The sequence below is a fragment of the Carassius carassius genome, chromosome 8 (assembly GCF_963082965.1).
Source record: "Carassius carassius chromosome 8, fCarCar2.1, whole genome shotgun sequence".
NCBI classification, from domain to species: Eukaryota; Metazoa; Chordata; class Actinopteri; order Cypriniformes; family Cyprinidae; genus Carassius; species Carassius carassius.
Window position 1 is genome coordinate 29,839,282 of NC_081762.1, and position 23,293 is coordinate 29,862,574.

General features: G+C 45.3%; 1 protein-coding gene across 1 annotated transcript in view; it reads right to left on the reverse strand.

The window, feature by feature from the left end:
- ints8 (integrator complex subunit 8) overlaps positions 1–19,717 on the reverse strand; it is a 29,511-nt gene extending 9,794 nt beyond the window's left edge. The window contains 12 exon segments of the mRNA XM_059556960.1: positions 4,763–4,880; positions 4,998–5,075; positions 5,278–5,337; positions 5,437–5,470; positions 14,023–14,142; positions 14,144–14,266; positions 14,268–14,291; positions 14,803–14,873; positions 14,992–15,133; positions 15,478–15,505; positions 15,508–15,577; positions 19,694–19,717. Of these exon segments, the coding sequence (XP_059412943.1) occupies positions 4,763–4,880; positions 4,998–5,075; positions 5,278–5,337; positions 5,437–5,470; positions 14,023–14,142; positions 14,144–14,266; positions 14,268–14,291; positions 14,803–14,873; positions 14,992–15,133; positions 15,478–15,505; positions 15,508–15,577; positions 19,694–19,717 (892 nt within the window).
- Positions 19,718–23,293: the final 3,576 nt, after the last annotated feature.

Below are 23,293 nucleotides of genomic sequence, written 5' to 3' on the forward strand. Positions count from 1 at the left end.
TACTGTTCTTTTTGAACCCCCCGAGTCCGGGTTGCCAGGTGGTCTGTTGGCCTCTCCTGTACTGGTGCAGGTTACACGAGGTACTGTTTATTTACTTGTAGTAAATGTGGGAACCACTGATGTGTTGCTCTATGCTAACACTGTCCTTGGTTAACTTAATCATGTTCGTGTGGTTAGTTTGCCATCAGGAGTTTGTGAGGTCCGGTCTGTAGCAGCCACCGCGGGCTCCCCAGATTGTGAAGTGATCTCCGGTGTTAAAGAACAAATTGACGCACTCGACTTGTCTGTGTTGTCAGAAGCAGAACAGGGTCAGGTAAGGGACCTGCTTTATCGGTTCCAGTCTGTGTTTTCCACTCATGAAGGTGATTTAGGATGTACCGGTTTGATTTCACATGACATTCCCCTGCTGGATACTGTTCCCATCCGGCAGCGGTACAGGCGTATACCTCCTTCAGAATACGAAGTGGTGAAGTCCCACATCAATCAGCTGTTGGAGGCTAACATTATAAGGGAGAGCTGTAGCCCATATGCATCCCCAATTGTCCTTGTTAAAAAGAAAGACGGTAGTCTGCGAATGTGCGTCGACTACCGTCAGCTGAATGCAAAGACCCGGAAGGACGCCTTCCCTTTGCCGCATATCGAGGAGTCATTGGACTCTTTGACGGGGTCTGCTGGTTTTCCACTATGGACTTGGCTAGTGGGTACAATCAGGTCCCTGTCACTGAGAGAGACAACCCCAAGACCGCATTTTGCACTCCTTTCGGATTGCTCGAATGGAACCGCATGCCCTTTGGGCTTTGCAATGCCCCAAGCACCTTCCAGGGATGTTTTGGGACCAGCAGTGTAGGTCTTTACTTCTGTGCCTTGATGACATCATAGTTTTCTCTTCCTCGGTGTCGCAGCACTTAGAGCGGTTGGAGGTAGTTCTAAGTCGTTTAGAACATTAGGGTCTGAAGGCTAAATTGGGTAAATGTGCATTTTTCCAACGTGAAGTAAAGTATCTGGGACATGTTTTCTCGGCTCAGGGAGTATCCACAGACCCCAGTAAAATTGAGGCCGTAGTTAACTGGCGACGCCCCACCAGTGTGCAGGAGTTGCGTTCATTTTTAGGCTTTGCAAGCTATTACCGCTGCTTTGTTAAGGGGTTCACAAAATTGGCAGCCCCTCTGTAACGATTGGTAGCTGAATGGGCTGCTGCTAAGCCTAAAGCACGAACTGGGCAGGGTTTCTCTAGCGCCTGGACTGAGCAGTGCCAGCAGTGCTTTGATCTGCTGAGTGTAGGCTTACTTCTGCCCCAGTACTCGCCTATGCCAACTTTTCCCTGCCTTTTATCTTTGAGGTAGATGCCAGCCATGGTGGCTTAGAAGCTGTTCTCTCACAGAAACAGGGAGGTAAGGTATAGCCAGTTTCTTATGCTAGCCGCAGTCTTAGGCCCACTGAGCTCAACATGTCCAACTACAGCTCTATGAAGCTGGAGTTTTTGGCGCTCAAGTGGGCCTTGACTGAGAAATTTAGGGAGTACTTTTTAGGGCAGAAGTGTATTGTGTACACTGACAACAACCCTCTCAGCCATCTGGCCACCGCAAAGCTTGGGGCTACAGAGCAGTGCTGGGCTGCTCAGCTTGCAGCGTTTGATTTTAATATCCGGTGTCGGCCAGGGAGGAGTATCCGGAACGCTGATGCCCTTTCCAGACGAGATCCTGCTAGTCATAGTGAGGTGAGAGGTTTGTTACCAGGGACGGAGGTTCCAGAGGTTCTGGCGCAAGCATCAGGGGCATATCTAGTAACGCAAGCTACTCAAGCTGTCGTTTCAGTTTTTTCTAGCCTGGTGGGTGACATGAAGGCATTGCAGGAGGCAGATCCGGTGATTGGGGAGATTTTGGTGTTCTGGAGACTGGGAATACTCCCCAGGTCTGAAGAGCGACGCCAGCTGTCCAAAGCTGCCCTAGTCCTACTGCGTCAGTGGGATCGGTTGCTGGATAAAGAAGGGGTTCTGCATCGCTGTGTGTTTCATTCTAACAGTGGTGAAGAGATTCTCCAGGTAGTTCTGCCAACTGTCTTGCGTAAGGAAGTTTTGACTCAATTGCACCAGGGGCATGGGCACCAAGGGATCGAACGGACCACTGAGCTAGTGCAACACCGTTACTATTGGCCAGGGCTGACATCCGATGTAGCCCAGTGGTGTCGGGAGTGTGAAAGGTGTCAGGTCTCCAAGGATACGCAGCCGGTAGCCCGCAGTTTCATGGGTCATCTGTTGGCCTCTAGGCCAATGAGATCTTGGCCATTGATTTTACACTCCTGGAACCATCTCGCTCAGGGTTGGAAAATGTCTTGGTAATGACCGATGTCTTCACAAAATACACCCTGGCGGTCCCTACTCAGGATCAGCGTGCTGAGACAGTGGCTCGAACATTGGTGGTGGAGTGGTTCTATAAGTTCGGTGTCCCTGGGTGCATTCATTTGGATCAGCTTGAGTCCTCTTTAATGCGCACTCTACCCCTCTCTAGAAAGGCGGATTGGGTCTCTGCTCTCCCTCAAGTAACTTCTGCTATAACACCACCCCCCATCAAGTGACTGGTGAGTCACCTTATTTTCTTATGTTTGGGCAAGAGCCAAGGCTCCCTATAGATTTTCTGTTGGGTAGAACCCAGGAGATGTTGTTTGGTGGGGTGAATGAGTGGGTGTTGGAGCACCAAAACAGGTTACTGGTGGCCTTTGAGGGGGCTCGAGAACATTTGAAGGTGACGGCAGAGCATCGCAAGAACCAGTACGACCTGCAAGGTCGTGATACACCATTGGGGGAGGGTCTGTTGGTGTACCTCCGCGATTATGGTGTGAGAGGGCGCCATAAGATCCAGGACCTGTGGAGCCCAGTGGTGTATCAGGTAGTGAGAGCAACTCCAGCAGGAGGATCGGTGTATACCATTGCACCAGTAGATGACTTGAGTAAGGTAAAATGGGTTCATCGCTCTTTGTTGAAGACCCGTATACGAAGAGATTCTCCTGTCTTTATTCCTGCAGGTAATCCTGTGGTAGTTGAAGTACCACCATCGGAGGGCTCCCCATGTGAGGAGGTTGATCTGTGGGTATTGGTACCTGAAACTCCACAGGGTGTTGGTGGGCTAACACTAAGGGACCCGGTGCCTTCACCTGCCCTTGTTCTTTGATGCCCAACTGAAAATATTGACTCTACAGCTCCAGCGGCTCCTGGACCACCTGGTGTGGTGTCTTCAGATTTAGAGTCAGTAAGGGAACCCTCACCTGTAGATCAGCCTGGTAATAGAGGGCTTACCTTGAGGCGAGCTAACGCCGGTCATCATTCTAATCGACACCACCTCCCTCAGGCAGTGGAAGCAGGGAGGGGTGGTGTTTTCATTGTAACTCCTGCGTCTAATGTTGTGTCTGCCCTTTTCAGGCCCTGCCACTAAGTCATTACCTGGTTATTGTGGGGTTTTGTTCATCGTCGGGGTGATGATGCAAGAGCTAGGGGTAGATTGTGGAAGGGCAGTCTAGGTACTGCCCTATTACGTGGTTTTCACCTGAATGACAGGTGCGACAGCTTAATGGCTGCCGCTCCGGGTGTACTTAAGGCATAGTTTGTCACCTGGGTACGCATCGTACAATCATTGGTGTGTGTGCGCGCAGCTCGCGGGAGCCAGGTTGTAGTCACGACTGGTGCGACGTTGCTGTTGGGTACAGGCTGTCCTTCGCTCCAGAACGCCTGCATAACTGAGCCTGTGTGTTTAGCGATCTACTTCTGGTGCAGCTGCTCATGAGCACTTCATTGCTTTAGACAGAAGGGCAAAACTCTCCTTAGACAGGGTTAAGACTGCACTGTTTTATTTTTATTTGTTTTATTTTACTTACTTTGTTTTTGTTTATTTCAGGTGCTGAAGGCCCCCAGCGAGGGAAGCTAGCTGTCTTGGCCCTGTGATGGTGGTTTCTCTCACAGAGTGTTTGCCATTTGAGATCTGCGTCTCCCTCACTTAGAGTGTGTGGTGTGAGTGTTTGTGCGGGGCATAGTTGGGTGAGTGGTGTGTCTTAGGATACTCACTGTTCAGCTAGCTGCCCTACTGGTAAGCCTCAGCCGGAAAGTTTCTTGGTTTTTTTTTTCTTTTTTTTTTGTTTGGTCAACAGTTCTTTACATTTTAATTATTATTGTGAAATAAAAGCATTTTTTTATTTATATCCACGTTTCTTGTATTCAGTGGTAACGAACCTGTGTGCTATATTTTGGGTATAAATTTCCCCGTTCACAGAAACGGGGTGGCGTAGTCTGTGCTAATTATTGTATTCTAGTGTCAATTCTTGCCCTTTACCGCCCCGCCACACTTGCAGGTGTTTTGAGTTGATTAGCTGATTGGCATGCCATTATATTCTAATTTTGTTGAGTTCGTGAATTGGTGGGTTTTTGTGAAATGTGAGCCAAAATCATCACAATTAAAAGAAACAAAGACTTAAACTACTTTTTAAGTCTGTATGCACTGAATTTATTTAATTCACAAGTTTCACAATTTGAGTTGAATTACTTAAATAAATGAACTTTTCCACGACATTCTAATTTATTTGAGAAGCACCTGTATACTATAAACTGGTGAGTATTAACAATTAAGCATTAACATCACGAAACTCTGTAAAGCTGCTGTGAAAAAAGTGTATTGTTTAAAGTGTTACACAAATCATGTGACTTAGAAAAAAACCCTCAGTGTTGGATCTCTGCAGTATGAGTACAGGGTTTCATGCATACACAGCTTCAACTTACCAAAGTAAATGTTGGCCTGTGTGTACTGTAAGAGCCACGACTGATTGTTGGGGTTGAGGCTGAGCGCATAGTTCACCAATTCCTTCAATGTGACCACCACGGCATCAACATCCAACGACTATAAACTGCATCAACACCACCACCAGCTGACACCAAGATTACACCATCAAAATAATCATTACATTCACACAGATTTTAACGTAGGAGCATTTCTTCATCGAATGGCATTTGTGACTTGCCATGTCTTACTTGGCAAGAGATGAGAAGGCCATATGGAGATATGCTCAGCTGTCACTTCATTCACTATATCATCCTGAGAAATAATAAAATCATATACATAATGACCTGGAATCAATTCACAGAAATAAAATTTTCCCAATGTATTACCTATTCTTTTGTTATTCATTTTGTTATTTTTTACATACTTGATTAGTTTATTTAAATGCATTCTACAGTATGAAAAAAGAGAAAATACTAGAAAAAATATTGAATAACTTCCTCTGGTTAGGACATACCCGCACAATATTGTGCAGCCACACAAACAAAGAGATGAGCATTGTCAAAACCAGCGGCTCCTACAACCCAAAATCATATCACAGATTAATACTGGAAGCTCTCTGTATGATAACATAGACTTTTACATATTGCTTTATACTTGGACTTTTTACACTTACCCATAGTTTTTTCATAAAAGTAATGAATTTGCTCCTAAAGCACAAACATGTGAAAATATAACAATGCATTAACATAACATCGAAAACTACATTTAAAAAAAAAGTTAATCATGATCAACTTTGAAGTTGGCTTGAGAAAGCAGACCAGAAAGTTTTAAAAGTAAAAGAAAAAAAGTTTGACAGTTTTCAGTCTGAAATTAGAAGAAATAGTCTAGCAACAGATAAGGATATCAGTTTGTAAGTGTTTTCCCTCGTTTTCTCATTAGACCTTTATCGTTGCTAGGAAACTTTGTTTTATTTACTTTGTGTCTTACCCTGGTACATACGTGCCTGGTAAATACGTGCTGAAGTGGCGGACTGCCCAGTTTCGGTCTGCTAAATAGTGAGGAGTGGCCAAAGCCAGTGAAAGTACTTAGTTCTGGAAGCTCTGACCTCTACTACTACGCTCTGTATTCCAGTTGGTCTCTGGAACTGCCAGTCTGCTGTTAACAAAGCAGACTTCATTTCTTCTAGTGCTACTCAATCCGGTCTCAACCTCATGGCACTAACTGAGACTTGGATCAAACCTGAAGACACTGCCACTCCCGCAGCCCTCTACACTAAATTCACTTGTTCCCACATTCCTTGTATGACTGGGAGGGGTGGAGGTACTGGTCTTCTTATATCAAAAGATTGGAAATTTGATCTTCAGCCATCACCCATAAGTAACAGTTAATTTGAATCACATGCAATTACTGTAACCCACCCTGTTAAAATCCACTTTGTGGTCATTTATCTTTCCCCAGGTCAATTGGGAAACTTCTTGGAGGAGTTGGATGTGCTGCTATCAAACTTCCTGAAGATGGTACTCCTCTGGTACTGCTTGGTGACTTCAACATCCACCTAGGTAAACCCCAGGCTGCTGACTTCAACACTCTGCTCGCCTCATTTGATATCAAGCAAGTGTCTACTACAGCGACTCATAAATCAGGCAACCAACTGGACCTCATCTACATGCGCTGTTGCTCCACAGACAACCCTTCCGTTGCTCCACTGCACACCTCAGACCACTTCCTCATTACTAACCTAGCACTTACTCCTGAAGCATCACACACTCCAATGCAGGTCACCTTACAAAGGGACCTACGGTCACTCTCTCCATCTCGCCTATCATCTGTGGTTTCATCCTCACTTCCTTCACTCTCTCAGTTTTCAGCTCTGGACACGAACAGTGCTACGGACAGTCTTTGCTCTACTCTATCTTCTTGCTTGGACAACTTTTGCCCACTGTCGTCAAGACCATCACGCACCACCCCTCTGCTCCCTGGCTGTCCTAGGTTCTCCGTGAACATCGCTCTAAACTCAGAGCTGCAGAGATGAAAATGGCATAAATCAAGAAACTCTACCGACCTCAGTGTGTATCAGTCTCTCCTCTCTTCCTTCTCTGCAAATGTCTTCACTGCTAAAACTTTATACTACCACAACAAAATTAACAACTGTTGTGAAGTTTGGACACTTTACAAAACTTTCTCTTCTCTTCTTGATCCGCCTCCACCTCCTCCTCCATCGACTCTTACAGCTGACGACTTTGCAGTTTTCTTCACAAATAAGACAAGAACCATCAGTGACCAATTCTCCACACTGCAGACTGAGGATAACTTCACAATGACTAATGCACACTCTCTCCTCCTCCACTTCACTCTCAGAGATGGACGTTTCCAAACTTATCCTGTCCAATCATCCTACTACTTGTCCAATAGATCCGATCCCCACTCACCTCCTTCAAGCGATCTCTTCTTCAGTCATACCTTCACTTACTCAAATTATCAACTCCTCTCTTCATTCTGGAACATTTCCCTCAGCATTTAAGCAGGCTCGGGTAAGCCCACTGCTGAAGAAACCATCTCTAAATCCAGTCCTTCTAGAAAACTACAGACCCTTCTTCCATTCATTGCAAAGACACTTGAGCGAGCTGTGTTCAACCATCATTCGGACAAAACTTGGCTTCAAGAATTAGCCACACTGCTGATGTGATCTAATCACTAGCACACCCTGAACACATGTAGGTTAAGGTTTTATATAAATATAAGCAGCACAATCACTTCACCACATTGCGAAGTCTTGTTTAGCCTGTCTGACATTTCCAAGCGTTTTTCCTAGTGTTTGTTATTCCCATGTTTGACCTTTGGACTGTGTATTCCGACTCTGATTCTCTGCTGCCTGTCCCGATCTCTGCTTGTTTCTGGTTATGATTCTGGTTATCCCTGACACACCTTACCCCATTCCTGATCTCTGCCTATCTGACCATTCTGTTTAATAAATGCTGCAATTTAGATCCGAACGTGTCTGACTCTGATGTTCTCTGTTTCAGTCCCACCAGACCAGACTTGCTCTCCTGTGGCATCGACTCCGCTGTGGTGTCCTCTGCTCCACCCTGGTGGGCTTCAGTCTCATCTGCTCGTGGTCCTCTGCTCTGCCCTGGTGGGCTTCAGTCTCATCTGCTCAGCTGAGGTGGTCTTCTGCTTCGCCCTGGTGGGCTTCTGTCCCATCTTCTCGGCTATGGTGGTCTTCTGCTCCGCCCAGGTGGGCTTCAGTCTCGTCTGCTCGGCTGTGGTGGTCCTCTGCTCTGCCCTGGTGGGCTTCTGTCCTGTCTTCTCGGCTATGGTGGTCTTCTGCTCCGAACTGGTGGGCTTCATTCTCATCTGCTCGGCTGAGGTGGTCCTCTGCTCCGCCCTGGTGGGCTTCTGTCCCGTCTTCTCGGCTATGGTGGTCTTCTGCTCTGTCCTGGTGGTCTTCTGTCCCGTCTTCTCGGCTGTGGTGGTCCTCTGCTCCGCCCTGGTGGGCTTCTGTCCCGTCTTCTCGGCTGTGGTGGTCCTCTGCTCCGCCCTGGTGGGCTTCTGTCCTGTCTTCTCAGCTGTGGTGGTCCTCTGCTCCGCCCTGGTGGGGTCCCACGCCACCTGCTCTGCCTTGGTGGACCCCTGTTTCCGAGTTAAGCCCACGGTGGGTCCCTGTTCCCAAGCTAAGCCCATGGCGGGCCCCTGTTTCCCATGTCAGGTCCAGGAAGGGCTACTGCACCTCATTTCAGCTAACACACACACACATATAAGCAGCACACTCAGCTCCACCACATTGCGAAGTCTTGTTTAGCCTGTCTGACATTTCCGAGCGTTTTTCCTAGTGTTTGTTATTCCCATGTTTGACCTTTGGGCTGTGTATTCCGACTCTGATTCTCTGCTGCCTGTCCCGATCTCTGCTTGTTTCTGGTTACGATTCTGGTTATCCCTGACACACCTGACGCCATTTCTGATCTCTGCCTGTCTGACCATTCTGTTTAATAAATGCTGCAATTTGGATCCGAACGTCTCTGACTCTCTCTTCGTAACATTACAGTTCCTGTTTTGATTTCAGCAAATCGGTTCGACCGAACGTAGACGTGATTAATATTCATAAACCCAGCAGCTCATCAATCCATAGTGCATTGTATATTGTAAGTATGGTAGTAGAATTAGTAGTAGTATCATCTTTTAATAATAATTAATATGATCTATCTTAAGCAATATCTTAAGCATATATATATATATATACAAATTATCAACTCCTCTCTTCATTCTGGAACATTTCCCTCAGCATTTAAGCAGGCTCGGGTAAGCCCACTGCTGAAGAAACCATCTCTAAATCCAGTCCTTCTAGAAAACTACAGACCCTTCTTCCATTCATTGCAAAGACACTTGAGCGAGCTGTGTTCAACCATCATTCGGACAAAACTTGGCTTCAAGAATTAGCCACACTGCTGATGTGATCTAATCACTAGCACACCCTGAGCACATGTAGGTTAAGGTTTTATATAAATATAAGCAGCACAATCACTTCACCACATTGCGAAGTCTTGTTTAGCCTGTCTGACATTTCCAAGCGTTTTTCCTAGTGTTTGTTATTCCCATGTTTGACCTTTGGACTGTGTATTCCGATTCTGATTCTCTGCTGCCTGTCCCGATCTCTGCTTGTTTCTGGTTATGATTCTGGTTATCCCTGACACACCTTACCCCATTCCTGATCTCTGCCTATCTGACCATTCTGTTTAATAAATGCTGCAATTTAGATCTGAACGTCTCTGACTCTGATGTTCTCTGTTTCAGTCCCACCAGACCAGACTTGCTCTCCTGTGGCATCGACTCCGCTGTGGTGGTCCTCTGCTCCACCCTGGTGGGCTTCAGTTTCATCTGCTCGTGGTCCTCTGTTCTGCCCTGGAGGGCTTCAGTCTCATCTGCTCGGCTGAGGTGGTCCTCTGCTTCGCCCTGGTGGGCTTCTGTCCCATCTTCTCGGCTATGGTGGTCTTCTGCTCCGCCCTGGTGGGCTTCAGTCTCGTCTGCTCGGCTGTGGTGGTCCTCTGCTCTGCCCTGGTGGGCTTCTGTCCCGTCTTCTCGGCTATGGTGGTCTTCTGCTCCGAACTGGTGGGCTTCATTCTCATCTGCTCGGCTGAGGTGGTCCTCTGCTCCGCCCTGGTGGGCTTCTGTCCCGTCTTCTCGGCTATGGTAGTCTTCTGCTCTGTCCTGGTTGTCTTCTGTCCCGTCTTCTCGGCTGTGGTGGTCCTCTGCTCCGCCCTGGTGGGCTTCTGTCCCGTCTTCTCGGCTGTGGTGGTCCTCTGCTCCGCCCTGGTGGGCTTCTGTCCCGTCTTCTCAGCTGTGGTGGTCCTTTGCTCTGCCTTGGTGGACCCCTGTTCCCGAGTTAAGCCCACGGTGGGTCCCTGTTCCCAAGCTAAGCCCATGGCGGGCCCCTTTTTCCCATGTCAGGTCCAGGAAGGGCTACTGCACCTCATTTCAGCTAATACACACACACATATAAGCAGCACACTCAGCTCCACCACATTGCGAAGTCTTGTTTAGCCTGTCTGACATTTCCGAGCGTTTTTCCTAGTGTTTGTTATTCCCATGTTTGACCTTTGGGCTGTGTATTCCGACTCTGATTCTCTGCTGCCTGTCCCGATCTCTGCTTGTTTCTGGTTACGATTCTGGTTATCCCTGACACACCTGACGCCATTCCTGATCTCTGCCTGTCTGACCATTCTGTTTAATAAATGCTGCAATTTGGATCCGAACGTCTCTGACTCTCTCTTCGTAACATACATTGCTGTTTTGATTTCAGCAAATCGGTTCGACCGAACGTAGACGTGATTAATATTCATAAACCCAGCAGCTCATCAATCCATAGTGCATTGTATATTGTAAGTATGGTAGTAGAATTAGTAGTAGTAGTATCATCTTTTAATAATAATTAATATGATCTATCTTAAGCAATATCTTAAGCATATATATATATACAAATTATCAACTCCTCTCTTCATTCTGGAACATTTCCCTCAGCATTTAAGCAGGCTCGGGTAAGCCCACTGCTGAAGAAACCATCTCTAAATCCAGTCCTTCTAGAAAACTACAGACCCTTCTTCCATTCATTGCAAAGACACTTGAGCGAGCTGTGTTCAACCATCATTCGGACAAAACTTGGCTTCAAGAATTAGCCACACTGCTGATGTGATCTAATCACTAGCACACCCTGAGCACATGTAGGTTAAGGTTTTTTATAAATATAAGCAGCACAATCACTTCAACACATTGCGAAGTCTTGTTTAGCCTGTCTGACATTTCCAAGCGTTTTTCCTAGTGTTTGTTATTCCCATGTTTGACCTTTGGACTGTGTATTCCGACTCTGATTCTCTGCTGCCTGTCCCGATCTCTGCTTGTTTCTGGTTATGATTCTGGTTATCCCTGACACACCTTACCCCATTCCTGATCTCTGCCTATCTGACCATTCTGTTTAATAAATGCTGCAATTTAGATCCGAACGTCTCTGACTCTGATGTTCTCTGTTTCAGTCCCACCAGACCAGACTTGCTCTCCTGTGGCATCGACTCCGCTGTGGTGGTCCTCTGCTCCACCTTGGTGGGCTTCAGTCTCATCTGCTCGTGGTCCTCTGCTCTGCCCTGGTGGGCTTAAGTCTCATCTGCTCGGCTGAGGTGGTCCTCTGCTTCGCCCTGGTGGGCTTCTGTCCCATCCCGGCTATGGTGGTCTTCTGCTCCGCCCTGGTGGGCTTCAGTCTCGTCTGCTCGGCTGTGGTGGTCCTCTGCTCTGCCCTGGTGGGCTTCTGTCCCGTATTTCTCGGCTATGGTGGTCTTCTGCTCCAAACTGGTGGGCTTCATTCTCGTCTGCTCGGCTGAGGTGGTCCTCTGCTCCGCCCTGGTGGGCTTCTGTCCCGTCTTCTCGGCTATGGTGGTCTTCTGCTCTGTCCTGGTGGGTTTCTGTCCCATCTTCTCGGCTGTGGTGGTCCTCTGCTCCGCCCTGGTGGGCTTCTGTCCCGTCTTCTCGGCTCAGGTGGTCCTCTGCTCCGCCCTGGTGGGCTTCTGTCCCGTCTTCTCAGCTGTGGTGGTCCTCTGCTCCGCCCTGGTGGGCTCCCACGCCACCTGCTCTGCCTTGGTGGACCCCTGTTCCCGAGTTAAGCCCACGGTGGGTCCCTGTTCCCAAGCTAAGCCCATGGCGGGCCCCTGTTTCCCATGTCAGGTCCAGGAAGGGCTACTGCACCTCATTTCAGCTAATACACACACACATATAAGCAGCACACTCAGCTCCACCACATTGCAAAGTCTTGTTAAGCCTGTCTGATATTTCCGAGCGTTTTTCCTAGTGTTTGTTATTCCCATGTTTGACCTTTGGGCTGTGTATTCCGACTCTGATTATCTGCTGCCTGTCCCGATCTCTGCTTGTTTCTGGTTACGATTCTGGTTATCCCTGACACACCTGACGCCATTCCTGATGTCAATGTCAATGTCACCTTTATTTATATAGCGCTTTAAACAAAATACATTGCGTCAAAGCAACTGAACAACATTCATTAGGAAAACAGTGTCAATAATGCAAAAATGATAGTTAAAGGCAGTTCATCATTGGATTCAGTTATGTCATCTCTGTTCAGTTAAATAGTGTCTGTGCATTTATTTGCAATCAAGTCAACGATATCGCTGTAGATGAAGTGTCCCCAACTAAGCAAGCCAGAGGCGACAGCGGCAAGGAACCGAAACTCCATCGGTGACAGAATGGAGAAAAAAACCTTGGGAGAAACCAGGCTCAGTTGGGGGGCCAGTTCTCCTCTGACCAGACGAAACCAGTAGTTCAATTCCAGGCTGCAGCAAAGTCAGATTGTGCAGAAGAATCATCTGTTTCCTGTGGTCTTGTCCTGGTGCTCCTCTGAGACAAGGTCTTTACAGGGGATCTGTATCTGGGGCTCTAGTTGTCCTGGTCTCCGCTGTCTTTCAGGGATGTAGAGGTCCTTTCTAGGTGCTGATCCAGCATCTGGTCTGGATACGTACTGGATCCGGGTGACTGCAGTGACCCTCTGATCTGGACACAGACTGGATCTGGTGGCCACGGTGACCTCGAAACAAGAGAGAAACAGACAAATATTAGCGTAGATGCCATTCTTCTAATGATGTAGCAAGTACATAGGTTGTTATGGGAAGTGTTTCCGGTTCCGGTTTACCTAATTAATGCAGCCTAAAAAACGGATTTGGATAATAAAAGTATATTAGTATGTTATGTGTATGCCAGGTTAAAGAGATGGGTCTTTAATCTAGATTTAAACTGCAAGAGTGTGTCTGCCTCCCGAACAATGTTAGGTAGGTTATTCCAGAGTTTGATCAAGTAGCACACCTAGGTTCCTAACTGATGACGAAGAATTCACAGAGCAACCATCAAGTCTTAGACAGTGTTCTAGGTTATTACAAGCAGAGTTTTTAGGTCCTATAATTAACACCTCTGTTTTTTCAGAATTTAGCAGTAAGAAATTACTCGTCATCCAGTTTTTTATATCGACTATGCAGTCCATTAGTTTTTCATATTGGTGTGTTTCACCGGCCTGCTAAGAAATATAGAGCTGAGTATCATCAGCATAACAGTGAAAGCTAACACCATGTTTCCTGATGATATCTCCCAAGGGTAACATATAAAGCGTGAAGAGTAGCGGCCCTAGTACTGAGCCTTGAGGTACTCCATACTGCACTTCTGATCTCTGCCTGTCTGACCATTCTGTTTAATAAATGCTGCAATTTGGATCCGAACGTCTCTGACTCTCTCTTCGTAACATTACAGTTCCTGTTTTGATTTCAGCAAATCGGTTCGACCGAACGTAGACGTGATTAATATTCATAAACCCAGCAGCTCATCAATCCATAGTGCATTGTATATTGTAAGTATGGTAGTAGAATTAGTAGTAGTATCATCTTTTAATAATAATTAATATGATCTATCGTAAGCAATATCTTAATCATATATATATATATATATATATATATATATATATATATGTGTGTGTGTGTGTGTGTGTGTGTGTGTGTGTGTGTGTGTGTGTGTGTGTGTGTGTGTGTGTGTAGTATATCAATATAGTATATCAGTCTGGCGAGTAAACTAAAAAATTTTACTAGCTAATGACGATTAAATTGCCAAGGTGTGGGTATAGGGTTATATCATACTTGGTCTGACACTGCGGTCAAAGTTGTGTTTTTTTAAATTGCTTAAAGCACCTTTAAAATGAGGCATAATGGCATTAAAATCATAATGTGACCTCTGGTGGTCTTTCCTGACCTTACTATTAACCCTCCAAAAGGGTCGTTCAGCCATCCCATGCAACTCGATGAGGACTTGTCGGATGTGTCGAGGATCCAATGACAGAATGAGCTGCTGTTATATCATAGAATGAGGGCAGAGGTTTGGCACTCTTCCTCATCTGCTACCTCAGGATCTTCTTCTCCTCATCTTGAAGGAGTTCAATGTAGAGTTTGTGAGATGAGACCATGAAGGAGAGAAACATCTTCCAACCTGTTACAAACTGTTCTACAATGAAAACAAGAAAACAAATTAACAGCTGTACATCATGAAATATTTGTGGTATAGTCATTTCACACAATAAAATTTAAGATAAAAAACAATAAGCAAACACAAGAAAATGGTAAACAGTTACAGGACCTAATAATATATACACTAACCAAAATATAAATGCAACACTTTTGTTTTTGTCCCCATTTTCCATGAGCTGAACTCAAAGATCTCAGACTTTTTCTATGTGCACAAAAGGCCTATTTCTCTCAAATAATGTTTGCAAATCTGTCAATATCTGTGTTAGTGAGCACTTCTCCTTTGCCGATATAATCCATCAACCTCACAGGTGTGGCATATCAATGATTATTGCACAGATGTGCCTTAGGCTGGCCACAGTACACTTATATAAATTATAATCTACAATTATGATTAAGAAAACAAAAAGAAAAAAGAAGTTACTGTTAATACAAATTGCTGCAAGTGTTTTTTTTTTTGTTTGTTTGTTTTTTTATGTAAGGGTGCTCACTTGATGAAAATGGCCATTTGCCTCTTTCTTGTTTCAGTCCTGTGCTCCTTATCCATGGACCTTGTACACACCTAGAGAGAGCAATAGACAGCATTTTATTTAATCAGAAAACCATGTGAACTTAGATCAGTTTAGTAATGGAATAGAGTGTGTAAAGTACATGATTCAGTGATGCAGGAGGGTTTATACCTCCAGCAGAAAACTGATGGTGTTTTTGCTGGGTTTGACGAGCAGCTGATGGAAGGACACACTGAGGACCCCACCCTCCAGTGCATCTCTCACTGCATTACACACACACAGTTTATAACATACTTCCTCCAGAGCCCTGTCCCTGTCGTTTAAAATCACACAAAAACAGAATATGGTTAAATTAATTCTGTAAGAATTTTGCAGTAGGAAAATTATTTACTTGTTAACGATTAAAGAAGGTGGTAGGGGAAATGTTTGTATTTCATTTCTGGCTTATAAAGGGGAAAAGGAATGATGGCAAGAGTACACAGATCTTTTATACTGTACTGTCAAATGCTGTGATCTCCATGGTTGCCCTTTGCTTGCTAGGCTTTCATTGAGGGCATAATAAATATTAAGCAGTGGATTGTGTGGATATGGATGGTGAAAGATTTATACCCTAAATACACAAACAAACATCTACTGAGCATTTAAACAGTATCTTACCCTTGTTGAAGCTTGTGCAACAGCTCTACTGAACTGAATGTCTGACGCTGTGGGGTACACTGAGTGAAATGTTGTCTCTGATGAAGGCCTCGATCAATGCCTACAACGTGAAGACAGGAAACAAAGACAGTAACGTTATACAAATTCACATTCCATCAACTGCACAATCATGTCAAGCTCCAGTCAATGTGTGGCTGAGGTCTATATAGGTTATAGGAGGGACCAAAAATCAGTTATGCAGATTTATATCTCTACAGTGGACTTGACCTTTTACCAACCAAATATGTTTGTCACCTTTATTTATTTATATAGCGCTTTAAACAAAATACATTGCGTCAAAGCAACTGAACAACATTCATTAGGAAAACAGTGTCAATAATGCAAAAATGATAGTTAAAGGCAGTTCATCATTGGATTCAGTTATGTCATCTCTGTTCAGTTAAATAGTGTCTGTGCATTTATTTGCAATCAAGTCAACGATATCGCTGTAGATGAAGTGTCCCCAACTAAGCAAGCCAGAGGCGACAGCGGCAAGGAACCGAAACTCCATCGGTGACAGAATGGAGAAAAAAACCTTGGGAGAAACCAGGCTCAGTTGGGGGGCCAGTTCTCCTCTGACCAGACGAAACCAGTAGTTCAATTCCAGGCTGCAGCAAAGTCAGATTGTGCAGAAGAATCATCTGTTTCCTGTGGTTTTGTCCTGGTGCTCCTCTGAGACAAGGTCTTTACAGGGGATCTGTATCTGGGGCTCTAGTTGTCCTGGTCTCCGCTGTCTTTCAGGGATGTAGAGGTCCTTTCTAGGTGCTGATCCACCATCTGGTCTGGATACGTACTGGATCCGGGTGACTGCAGTGACCCTCTGATCTGGACACAGACTGGATCTGGTGGCCACGGTGACCTCGGAACAAGAGAGAAACAGACAAATATTAGCGTAGATACCATTCTTCTAATGATGTAGCAAGTACATAGTTGTTATGGGAAGTGTTTCCGGTTCCGGTTTACCTAATTAATGCAGCCTAAAAATCCTTTAACGGATTTGGATAATAAAAGCATATTAGTATGTTATGTGTATGCCAGGTTAAAGAGATGGGTCTTTAATCTAGATTTAAACTGCAAGAGTGTGTCTGCCTCCCGAACAATGTTAGGTAGGTTATTCCAGAGTTTGGGCGCCAAATAGGAAAAGGATCTGCTGCCTGCAGTTGATTTTGATATTCTAGGTATTATCAAATTGCCTGAGTTTTGAGAACGTAGCGGACGTAGAGGATTATAATGTAAAAGGAGCTCATTCAAATACTGAGGTGCTAAACCATTCAGGGCTTTATAAGTAATAAGCAATATTTTAAAATCTATGCGATGCTTGATAGGGAGCCAGTGCAGTGTTGACAGGACCGGGCTAATATGGTCATACTTCCTGGTTCTAGTAAGAACTCTTGCTGCTGCATTTTGGACTAGCTGTAGTTTGTTTACTAAGCGTGCAGAACAACCACCCAATAAAGCATTACAATAATCTAACCTTGAGGTCATAAATGCATGGATTAACATTTCTGCATTTGACATTGAGAGCATAGGCCGTAATTTAGATATATTTTTGAGATGGAAAAATGCAGTTTTACAAATGCTAGAAACGTGGCTTTCTAAGGAAAGATTGCGATCAAATAGCACACCTAGGTTCCTAACTGATGACGAAGAATTGACAGAGCAACCATCAAGTCTTAGACAGTGTTCTAGGTTATTACAAGCAGAGTTTTTAGGTCCTATAATTAACACCTCTGTTTTTTCTGAATTTAGCAGTAAGAAATTACTCGTCATCCAGTTTTTTATATCGACTATGCAATCCATTAGTTTTTCAAATTGGTGTGTTTCACCGGGCTGCGAAGAAATATAGAGCTGAGTATCATCAGCATAACAGTGAAAGCTAACACCATGTTTCCTGATGATATCTCCTAGGGTAACATATAAAGCGTGAAGAGTAGCGGCCCTAGTACTGAGCCTTGAGGTACTCCATACTGCACTTGTGATCGATAGGATACATCTTCATTCACTGCTACGAACTGATGGCGGTCATATAAGTACGATTTAAACCATGCTAATGCACTTCCACTGATGCCAACAAAGTATTCAAGTCTATGCAAAAGAATGTTGTGGTCAATTGTGTCAAACGCAGCACTAAGATCCAATAAAACTAATAGAGAGATACACCCACGATCAGATGATAAGAGCAGATCATTTGTAACTCTAGGAAGAGCAGTCTCAGTACTATGATACGGTCTAAATCCTGACTGGAAGTCCTCACATATACCATTTTTCTCTAAGAAGGAATATAATTGTGTGGATACCACCTTTTCTAGTATCTTAGACAGAAAAGGGAGATTCGAGATTGGTCTATAATTAACTAGTTCTTTGGGGTCAAGTTGTGGTTTTTTGATGAGAGGCTTAATAACAGCCAGTTTGAAGGTTTTGGGGACATGTCCTAATGACAATGAGGAATTAATAATAGTCAGAAGAGGATCTATGACTTCTGGAAGCACCTCTTTCAGGAGCTTAGATGGTATAGGGTCTAACATACATGTTGTTGGTTTAGATGATTTAACAAGTTTATACAATTCTTCCTCTCCTATGGTAGAGAATGAGTGGAACTGTTCCTCAGGGGGTCTATAGTGCACTGTCTGATGTGATACTGTAGCTGACGGCTGAATGGTTGCAATTTTATCTCTAATAGTATCGATTTTAGAGTCATTACTGCTGTGGTGTTGGGAAATGTCAACACTTGTTGAGGCTTTATTTTTCATTAATTTAGCCACTGTATTGAATAAATACCTGGGGTTATGTTTGTTTTCTTCTAAAAGAGAAGAAAAGTAATCGGATCTAGCAGTTTTTAATGCTTTTCTGTAGGATATGTTACTTTCCCGCCAAGCAATACGAAATACCTCTAGTTTTGTTTTCCTCCAGCTGCGCTCCATTTTTCGGGCTGCTCTCTTTAGGGTGCGAGTATGCTCATTAGACCATGGTGTCAAACTGTTTTCCTTAACCTTCCTTAAGCGTAAAGGAGCAACTTCTTATTATCTTATAAGAAGTATAATATTTCTTATAAACAGTATGCTATGTTAAAAAAGTGCTGCCAGGGTGGAGTATGAAATATGCTCTATGTTGAAGGGTTCAAAACCTGGAGGCTTGAGATTGTCCCATAGACTTCCAAATAAATAACAGTGTCAAGGTCCATAGAAGGTATGAAAAGTCGTCTTCAGAATACTCCATCTGTCATCAGACGTGCAATCTGGGTTATATGAAGCAACAGTAATACTTCTTGTAAGCGAAGAAAACAAAAAATAATGACTTTATTCTGTTTCTACATGTATTTAGCTTTGACTTGAAATATTGCATCGTTGTGACACAGAGGACACCGAAGAGCACACGCAACCAACGGTGCGTGATATGATATGGAGAGACACAAAGGACACTCTGTCAACGGTCGTTGACAAAGAAATTATTAAATAAAGTCGTTATTTTTGTTTTCTTCACTTTAAAAAAGTGTTCCTGTCACTTCATATAACCTAGATTGCACGTCTGATGACAGATGGAGTATTCTGAGAACGACTTTACATCCCTTTTTTGGACCTTTACCCTGTTATTTATTTCTGTAAAGCTGTGTTTTGTGAAAAGTACTATAAAATAAAAGACACTCTTATTGAATAAGAAGGTATGATTACCACATGACTTGATACATAAGTTAAAACTGCTTACTTAGACTAAACTAGTAAATCATCATGAGACTTACTAAAAATGCAATATACTACAAATCTGTGGGAAGTTTGTGTGGAAGGCTCTAAGCTATTTTAACTTTGGTCTTGCAATTGTAAAGGTTTTTTAATCAATAAGTAAAGCACTATTTAATGTTAGTGAGAGTTGTTGCCGTGGTTCCTCATGGTGTGCTGTCTTTTGCTGGGGTCTGAGGCTTTCGCTGATGGATTTGCAGGCGCTCCAGTATCCAGCCAACTGCTGCTCATCCACACAACAGAGAGATGCTGAGGAATCCAGCTGCCATCAGACACAGCAACAAAAGCAATGTTAGACTGAAAAACGCCTTTGGATTATCTCAACAGATTACTACAGTCCTGGATGCTGATTGGTCAATACAGTATTGGTCATGAAGGTGAGAATAGAATGACAGCATGTACTTTTTTGAGTGAAATGTTGCTTTAATTTGATTATGACTCACCTTTGTGAGCATCTCTCGTGCCATTCTGAAGTGTTCTCTGGCTTTCTCATACGCTGAAGGGTCAGAACAGCCTTGCTGAAAGTAAATGCCTCCTGAATCGTAATGCACCTGCCAGATATTAATTATAGTTCATTTTTAAAGCAAGAACTAACTCAAAAATGAAAATTTCCTGGAAATATTCTCACCCTCAGGCCTTCCAAGATTTAGAAGAGTTTGTTTGTTAATGGGAACAGATTTGGAGCAATAACACATCACAATAATCCACACAACTGGACATTTCACAACACCACAGCAGTAATGACTTTATGAACTACTTTACTTCTAAAATCGATACTATTAGAGATAAAATTGCAACCATTCAGCCGTCAGCTACAGTATCGCATCAGACAGTGCACTATAGACCCCCTGAGGAACAGTTCCACTCATTCTCTACTATAGGAGAGGAAGAATTGTATAAACTTGTTAAATCATCTAAACCAACAACATGTATGTTAGACCCTATACCATCTAAGCTCCTAAAAGAGGTGCTTCCAGAAGTCATAGATCCTCTTCTGACTATTATTAATTCCTCATTGTCATTAGGATATGTCCCCAAAACCTTCAAACTGGCTGTTATTAAGCCTCTCATCAAAAAACCACAACTTGACCCCAAAGAACTAGTTAATTATAGACCAATCTCGAATCTCCCTTTTCTGTCCAAGATACTAGAAAAGGTGGTATCCTCACAATTATATTCCTTCTTAGAGAAAAATTGTATATGTGAGGTGTCGGGTCTCGGGGCTAATCACCTGTCTTTTTGGAGAAAGCAGGCTGGATTCAGATGCGGGTAAACTCAAGGCTTTATTCAAAACAGAGGAGTCACGGTTCACAGGTTTCACTCGCAGTGACAGGATGAGTAGCAGATGAGTCACGTTTCACAGGTTTCACTCGCAGTGACAGGATGAGTAGCAGATGAGTCACGTTTCACAGGTTTCACTCGCAGTGACAGGATGAGTAGCAGATGCGTCACGTTTCACAGAAGTACGTATAACCGCCGAACCGGAGGGATGAACAGCTGGAAGCTACTAGGAGCTCTAGGCTTGTAAGAACAAGGGCAGAGGAATCAGCTAAACACACTGGAGCCTGAGGACAAGACACGACAAGGTGAGTACAAAGAGCTGCTAGATGATAGGAGCTATTGGTACGAATAACAACAGTCTGACAATAGACAGAGAAACACAGGGAATAATAAAGGGGAAAAAATTAGAAGGACATAGAGAACAGGTGGCGAGCAATTAAGGTTAACAACGGGGAAACAAGGGAGGCGGGGAAAACACAAACAGGCAGACGCGGTGAGCTGTCAAACCATCCCAACACACACACACCCACACACACACCAAAAAGACAGGTGATTAGCCCCGAGACCCGACAGTACCCCCCCTCCCAGGAGCGTCACCTGGCGCTCTAGGAAGGGGCCTACCTCGATGCCGCCGGAAGTCCTCAATCAACGAGCGGTCCAGAATGTCCCGGGACGGCACCCAACACCTCTCTTCTGGACCATACCCCTCCCAGTCCACAAGATACTGAAACCCCCTGCCGCGGCGCCGCTCATCGAGTAATCTCTTAACCGTATAGGTAGGAGATCCATCCACAAGACGAGGGGGTGGGGCGACTGCAAGCAGGATTACGGGGGGAAGAGAACACAGGCTTGACCCTGGAAACATGAAACACCGGGTGAACCCGACCAAGAGTAGGAGGGAGCTTGAGCCTAATCGCCACCGGACTAACCACCTTGGTGATGCGGAATGGCCCAATGAATCTGAGTGCCAGCTTACGAGAAGGCGCCCGGAGAGGCAGATCCTTGGTAGAAAGCCAAACCCGTTGACCACACACATAGGCAGGAGGAGAGGACCGGCGACGATCAGCTGCAGCCTTGGTTCTGCCAGAGGTTTGGACCAAAATCCTCCTGACTTTCTCCCAGGTGCGATGGCAGCGCTGGACGAAAGCCAGGGCGGATGGAACCGCTGCGTCGGGTTCCTGTAATGGGAACATAGGTGGATTATAACCAACAGCACACTCAAAAGGGGACATACCTGACGCGGCCGCAGGAAGGGTGTTATGAGCGTATTCTGCCCAGGAGAGCTGCTGACACCAGGAACTCGGATTGTTGGATGCTAGACAGCGGAGCATTCTTCCTAGATCCTGGTTGGCCCGCTCACACTGCCCATTGGTCTGAGGATGAAAACCAGAAGACAGACTTGCAGAGGCCCCAATCTGTCTACAAAATTCCCTCCAGAACCGGGAGACGAACTGGGGACCCCTATCTGAAACCACATCCACCGGTAACCCTTGGAGACGGAAGACGTGATCCACCACCAGTTGGGCGGTCTCCCGGGCGGAGGGCAGCTTGGGCAGGGGAATAAAATGAACCGCTTTGGAAAAGCGATCCACCACCGTGAGAACTACAGTGTTTCCCTTCGACGGAGGAAGCCCAGCGACGAAATCAAGGGCAATGTGTGACCAAGGACGGGAAGGGATAGGGAGACGATGCAGTAGACCATCAGGAGGGCGATTGACAGGCTTACTTTGGGTACATGTGGGGCAGGCCAACACAAACTGTCTAACATCTGCGGCCATAGTAGGCCACCAAAAACGCTGTCGGATGGCAGACAACGTTCTCCAAATACCTGGATGGCAGACTAACCTGGATGAGTGACCCCACTCAAGGACCTGCCCGCCGGGCACTCTCCCGGCACCTGCACCCCTCTACCGGCCTCCTCAACTCGCTGCTCGATACCCCACGAAAGAGCCCCGACCACCACCCCCTCAGGAAGGATGGCCTCGGCCGCAAACTCCCCCCCCCCGGAGCACCGAACAGGCGAGAGAGGGCATCAGGCTTGGTGTTCTTAGATCCCGGCCGGTACGAGAGGGTGAAGTTGAATCCGGCAAAGATGAGCGCCCAGCGGGCCTGACGCGAGCTCAGCCTCTTGGCCGAACGGATGTATTCCAGGTTCTTGTGATCCGTCCAGACCAAGAAGGGCTGCGCTGACCCCTCCAACCAATGACGCCACTCACCCAAGGCCAATCGTACCGCCAGCAGCTCTCTGTTGACGATGTCATAGTTACGTTCTGCAGGGATGAGACGACAAGAGAAGAACACACAAGGATGAACCTTCCCATCATGGAGGGAACGCTGAGATAGAACTGCGCCAACCCCAACATCCGAAGCATCAACCTCGACAATGAACTGGGCCCCCGGATCTGGAACCATCAGAACAGGTGCAGAGACAAAACGTGACTTGAAAAAAGACGTGAAAAAAGGCTACCTGCGCCTCCCGGTTCCACCTGAAGGACATCTTAGTGGAGGTTAAGGCTATCAGCGGTGCAGCGATCTGACCAAAATTCCAGATGTATCGCCGGTAGAAGTTGGCAAAACCCAGGAAACGCTGCAGAGCCTTCCAGGAGTCAGGGACCGGCCACAGTGAATGAAGATGTATCATATCGATCACAAGTGCAGTATGGAGTACCTCAAGGCTCAGTACTAGGGCCACTACTCTTCACGCTTTATATGTTACCCTTGGGAGATATCATCAGGAAACATGGTGTTAGCTTTCACTGTTA